Source organism: Saccostrea cucullata, unplaced genomic scaffold (genome assembly GCF_032062105.1).
Source record: "Saccostrea cucullata isolate Sc308-1 unplaced genomic scaffold, CSIRO_AGI_Scuc_v1 ctg5700, whole genome shotgun sequence".
Lineage (NCBI taxonomy): Eukaryota > Metazoa > Mollusca > Bivalvia > Ostreida > Ostreidae > Saccostrea > Saccostrea cuccullata.
In genome coordinates, this window is record NW_026929315.1 from 28856 (window position 1) to 34186 (window position 5331).

Genomic DNA, 5331 nt, shown 5'->3' on the forward strand with positions numbered 1-5331 from the left:
GGATGTCGAACCCGATGTAAACAATCATACGCTGAAAAACATCGGAAATCCTTCATATCATAATTGAGTTTCTGTTATTTAAATTTTTAAGAAATCTAGTTTCAACCATATTAAAATTATATTCATATATAAATTACAGTATTACATTTATTTATTTCTATTAATTATCACTATATTCGGTTGGGGGAGGGGGTGTTAAGGATAAAAGATTTTTTAAAAATCCACATCTATTCATAAAAATTTTTGCCACTTTTTTTTGCCTTACCAATCCTGAGTGACGTGGTTTTTATTTTAAAATGAATTCTGTCCAACCTGTTTCACACGTCATACTACTTACTGTGGGTCTTTAAAAGCAACTGACCGCATGATTTCAAGCACTTGCACGTGCTGTGTTAAAAAGTGGAAGGATAATTCAGTTATGATCATTCTACATAAAAAGATCATAATGAGCGGATGATGCATTCAGGGAAAATATGGGACATAGATAACTAAATATCAAAATATGGATTAAATCATAATATGGCTTTAAAAACTGCGCATTGATTTCCAGTCGTGTGAAAAATCTTTAACTTTTCAAACTCAGTAAATAATATATGAGGAACCTCATCCATAGAATGCTGAAAGTTACCCAGTATAATTATATATACTCCCCATTGGCGGATCCTGTGGGAGGGATCCAAACTACACTCCTCTGAATTTTTGAACCAGGAAATTCATATACTTAAAAACAGAATTAACTGAACTTTGCTCCTTAGGAAACAAGGATTGTCTCTTCTTTAAACGGTATGGGTATTATAGCGAAATGTGGTAACGAAATGTCTCTCGAACCCCCACGAAAAAATATAGTTGTCTAGATTCGGTCAAGACATACTTTTTGTATAGCGATTCTGGCCTTGGTTACAGTTGATTTCAAACCCCATTGAAAAAGAAGACCCGCCTCAATCATTAGGGCCTATATCTCGGCTGCATAGCCGTCGGAAGCAAATTGAAAGGGGTGGCTAAACCAACAAAAAAGGTAAAAGTCTATTTTCAATGCCTATATGATGTATATATTCGCAAAACAAGTGGGGTGGGGCTACCCCCCCCCCCCCTGGTTCCGACGCCTATGGACTGGAAAATACTCCACTATAAACTTTATATTCTTTTATTTATACCAGTATTTAGTATCATATGCAGGTAAACTATATAAAGAAAAAGACAAACACAAAATGTAGAGTATTTAATTATAATTAATACACTGTAGAAATTAAAGAATGGGATAAAATATAAATTTATCTATATCTAGTAATATAAAATAATACAACTAGCTTTCCATTTACTCGTCCAGAGTTTTTGATATGATCTAAATTCTTAATTTGGATTTACAGCATTTGTCTCTTAAAAATCTATTATTTCAAATGAAACTAGCACCAGTCCTAGAATGCACACAAAATCCATTGCAGAAAAATAGCACACACATAAAGGATGAGATTCGCTGAGAAGCAGGCATTGCCCTTGTTTGACCCCTCTGTTGAAGATACACGTTTTCCTCCTTCCATTACAGGAGAGCGGGTTACAGATTCTGCAGCATTAGTTGTACTAGAATAATAATCAGGGCCTAACCCTCTTTTTAAAGGAGGACTGGTAGTTGATTCTATTTGACGAGGCGTAGTTTCTTGAGAGCATGCCACATTATCGGGAAGTTTTTCACATGCTAAACTCTCGGGCCACGGAAATCCGAAACTCTCCAATACTGGTTGACAACTGTTTCTAACTTCGTTACATGTAGTGCGACACGGTTGAACAGCTTCCCCTTGTGCGTTGCACTTCGGTAAATACATTGCACATAAGAAATGTTTCAGCCTTGGACTACAACCATACTGCACGAGCGGGGAAAATGTAGACAGTTGTAAACCAATATCATCTTGATGTCTATGGTTTGGCAATATTGTATAATTGTAGGGCATGTCTTTGCACATTGGAACCTTTATCACTTGGCATTTTGCATATGGCTGCACAGTTGCTTGAGCGCTCATACTGGTTGTTCTTAAGAAACTTGTACTTCTGATTGGTGGAGGAAGTGTGGTAGTCTCTTGAGGCGGAGGCATATTATCACGAGCACACAAACGATTTTCTGGAAACTTTTCACATGCTAAACTCTGCGGCCATTGAAAACCGAATTTACTCATCAATGGTTCGCATCCATCTCTGGCTTCCTCGCAGATGGAGCGACACGGTGGAATTGCTTTTGACAAGACAGAACACACCGGAACATACACCGAGCATAAGAAAAACTTCAATTTAGAGCTACAGTTTACTTTGACAAGGGGGAAAAACTGGTGTACCTCTAAACCAGCGTCCTCTTGTTTTTGGTGGTTTAAAAGATTTGGCATTACTGTATAATTGTACGATATGTCCTTACACAGAGGAATCGAAATTTGTTCGCATTTTGGATGTGGCTGAGACATTGGTTGACCACTCTTAATAAAACAGACCCAAGTAACAAAGAAAACAACCAGCCCTGTTTTGATGACTGCCATTTTTTGGTTCAAATATCAAGGAATTTGGAAAGCTTTCTGAAATACACAAAATAATGTATTTTAATTATACAAATACACAAAAATATACACATACCTTTATTTTCATGGATAAAGTTCATAACACCATTCCAGAGTTACTTTTCCTATATTTTAAGTGTTCGCAAATTGATTTGAGAAAATTAACCATGTATTTGGAACAACATTTACTTTAAATAGATCGGCAACCGCTTCCTTTTTTTAAAGTTATTCACCAAAATATACAAAAAAAAAAATAATAAAGAAAACTAGTAGCTTTTTTGATTTAAAAAGGATCTAATTACGGATGGGCACTTTAAGAAGAGCATGTAGGGTTAAAGGGAGTGATTTCGTTAAAGCTTACAAGTTCTTGAGATACAGACAGGAAATGAAAGTTTATAATTTTACACATACAAAATGTATGAGTTTACGACCTTGATCTCGACCTTTTGACGTCAAAATAAATAAGGGTCCTCCTTATAGGTCAAAGAAAGTTAAAATGTAGATTTTCACTGCGAACAATTAGAAGTTTCTCTAGATGTCGCGCCGAAACCGATGTATTAAATTCATATTGAGAGATTATCTTCGGCGTTTTGGCCGTAAAACCATGAGGCGTCTTTCTTGCGCCATAGAGCATGTAGAGAGCTTCTGTATAAAATTCACTGCAAAAGCTCTTGAAAACGTTTTTCGAGATATCGCGCAGAAACGAAGTAGTCTCGTTCAACCAGACGCTCGGCTGTCTCCGTAAATCTCCGACCAGCATCTCTGCGGAGACAGTCGAGCGTCTGGTTGAACGAGACTAAGAAACAAAGATGTTACATACAGAGATACAGACGGACAGACGGACGGAAAGACCGAAATTAATACCCCCCCCCCCCTTGTGAAAGCGGGGAGCAAACAAAGATCTGACAATGAACTGGTAGGAAACAAGTCTGACAGTCAAAATACAAACGAGTGATAGATAATAATTGCTAACAAGGTCATTACATCAATCATAGAATGTACAAAATGCTGATCGACTTGAACTGTTGAAATGCCTCAAACATAAACTCATGCACGTGTGAGTATCCTGCATTGGTTTAGAAAATCGTAATCATAAAATGATTAAAATCGTAATCGGAGCCAGCTCTTGAGTAGCGAAAAAATTGACAGACATGCATAATGTAGGTAAAAAAAAAAATACATGTATTTAAAAACTTCAGAGTCATTGATAAATGATAAAAGAAAGCAATACATTAATTTTAAATTAATTGAAAGTTTGTAAAAATTTACATACATGAACCTGAGGTATCTTTTTCGTGAGTTTCCCAGTCCGTTTGCAGGGACTCCTACGATATGATGTTCATATAAATTTCGCAATACACGTACATTATTAGCATAAAAAGTTACACCATCTTTATTTTAAGTACGAAACAATTATTTTTATCTTCAACCAAGTGTGTTATTTCCGTCGAATTTATTAATTTAACAAAGCTTGACACTGGTCTTATGACTTAAACACTCCAGTGATATAAGTGGTCTTGTATTTCATACAAAACTGAACTAGTGCTAATTGTAACGGGAACCGTTACAGATGTTCCCCAAACGCTCCCAACTCCCTTTCGGTGCCATATTCCCTGCAAGTTTCATTAAATAAGACAAACTCTGTGCATTTTTGACTTTAACAACGTTTTTCCAGAAGAATACGAATTATATTCAATTTTTAGCATTGCACCCAAGCGCATGTGAATGCATGTGCATTATGACCATATTATCTTGTCTAAACTATTTATATATTTTAATATACTATATATTAAAGCATTCAGTCCAAAAGTAATAAAAATCACTCATTCAAGTGTATTTTTAAATATACTCGTTTCAAATGCACGCACGTGCGTGAACGTGCATGATGATCATACCTTCTTGTAGGAGTCCCTTACATCTATCTATGTTCTAAATCCCATCCTGTTTGGTTGAAAAACAAGGGACCGGAGTTATAGCCATTTAAAGTTTCAGCCAATCAGATTGCAGCACACGTGTATGCGCGTGATTTTATGATTTTTTTTAATATCATTTTGTAGGATATACAAATGCATGACTATATCTTAAATTTCAAAGAATTTCGTCAAAAAACAAAGGAGAAATAGCCATTTAAAGTTTCAGCCAATCAGATTGCAGCACACGTGCATGCGCGTGATTTCATGATTTTTTTTCTATATCATTTTGTAGGATATCCTAATGCATGACTATATTTTAAATTTCAAAGAATTTCGTCAAAAAACAAAGGAGATATTGCCATTTAAAGTTTCAGCCAATCAGCTTGCAGCACGCGCACATGCGCATGCTTTCATGAAAATTCTTATATATCATGCGGTAGATCTTCATAATGTAGGACTATGTTCAAAATTTCAAAGGATTATGACAAGAAACAAGAAAGATATTGAGACTTTAGTTTCAGCCAATCAGAGCGAAGCGCACGTGCATGCGCGTTAGATCTTGCTATTTTGACCATGCTATCTTGTCTATACTACTAATGTATCCTTACATTATGAGTTTCAAAAAATTTCATCAAAAAATAGAAAAGTTACGGCAATATCCATTATATTGGTCATTTCACGTGTTGCACGTGCGCGCTCTTGCAAGCACGTGCGCGCAAAATGACCTTCGTTCGGCAACTCTACATAACATGCCTACTGACCCTAAAAAGGTTTCACCTAAGTCGGATGTATAGTTTACAAGATCACTCGTGGACAAAATTTTCCCAGGAAGAAGAAAAATAATAAGAATAATAATAATAAGAAACAGAGTAAAAACAATA

At 35.8% G+C, this 5331-nt stretch overlaps 1 protein-coding gene across 1 annotated transcript; it reads right to left on the reverse strand.

Annotated features, from left to right (window-relative positions):
* Positions 1 to 1239: 1239 nt before the first annotated feature.
* LOC134280450 (frizzled-8-like) lies at positions 1240 to 3952 on the reverse strand. Its single transcript, XM_062762862.1, has 2 exons — positions 3811 to 3952; positions 1240 to 2555 (listed from the first exon to the last, which is right to left on the reverse strand). Exon 2 carries the CDS (start codon positions 2517 to 2519, stop codon positions 1416 to 1418), a length of 1104 nt encoding a protein of 367 aa, XP_062618846.1. The 5' UTR covers positions 2520 to 2555; positions 3811 to 3952; the 3' UTR covers positions 1240 to 1415.
* Between the last annotated feature and the right edge of the window lie 1379 nt (positions 3953 to 5331).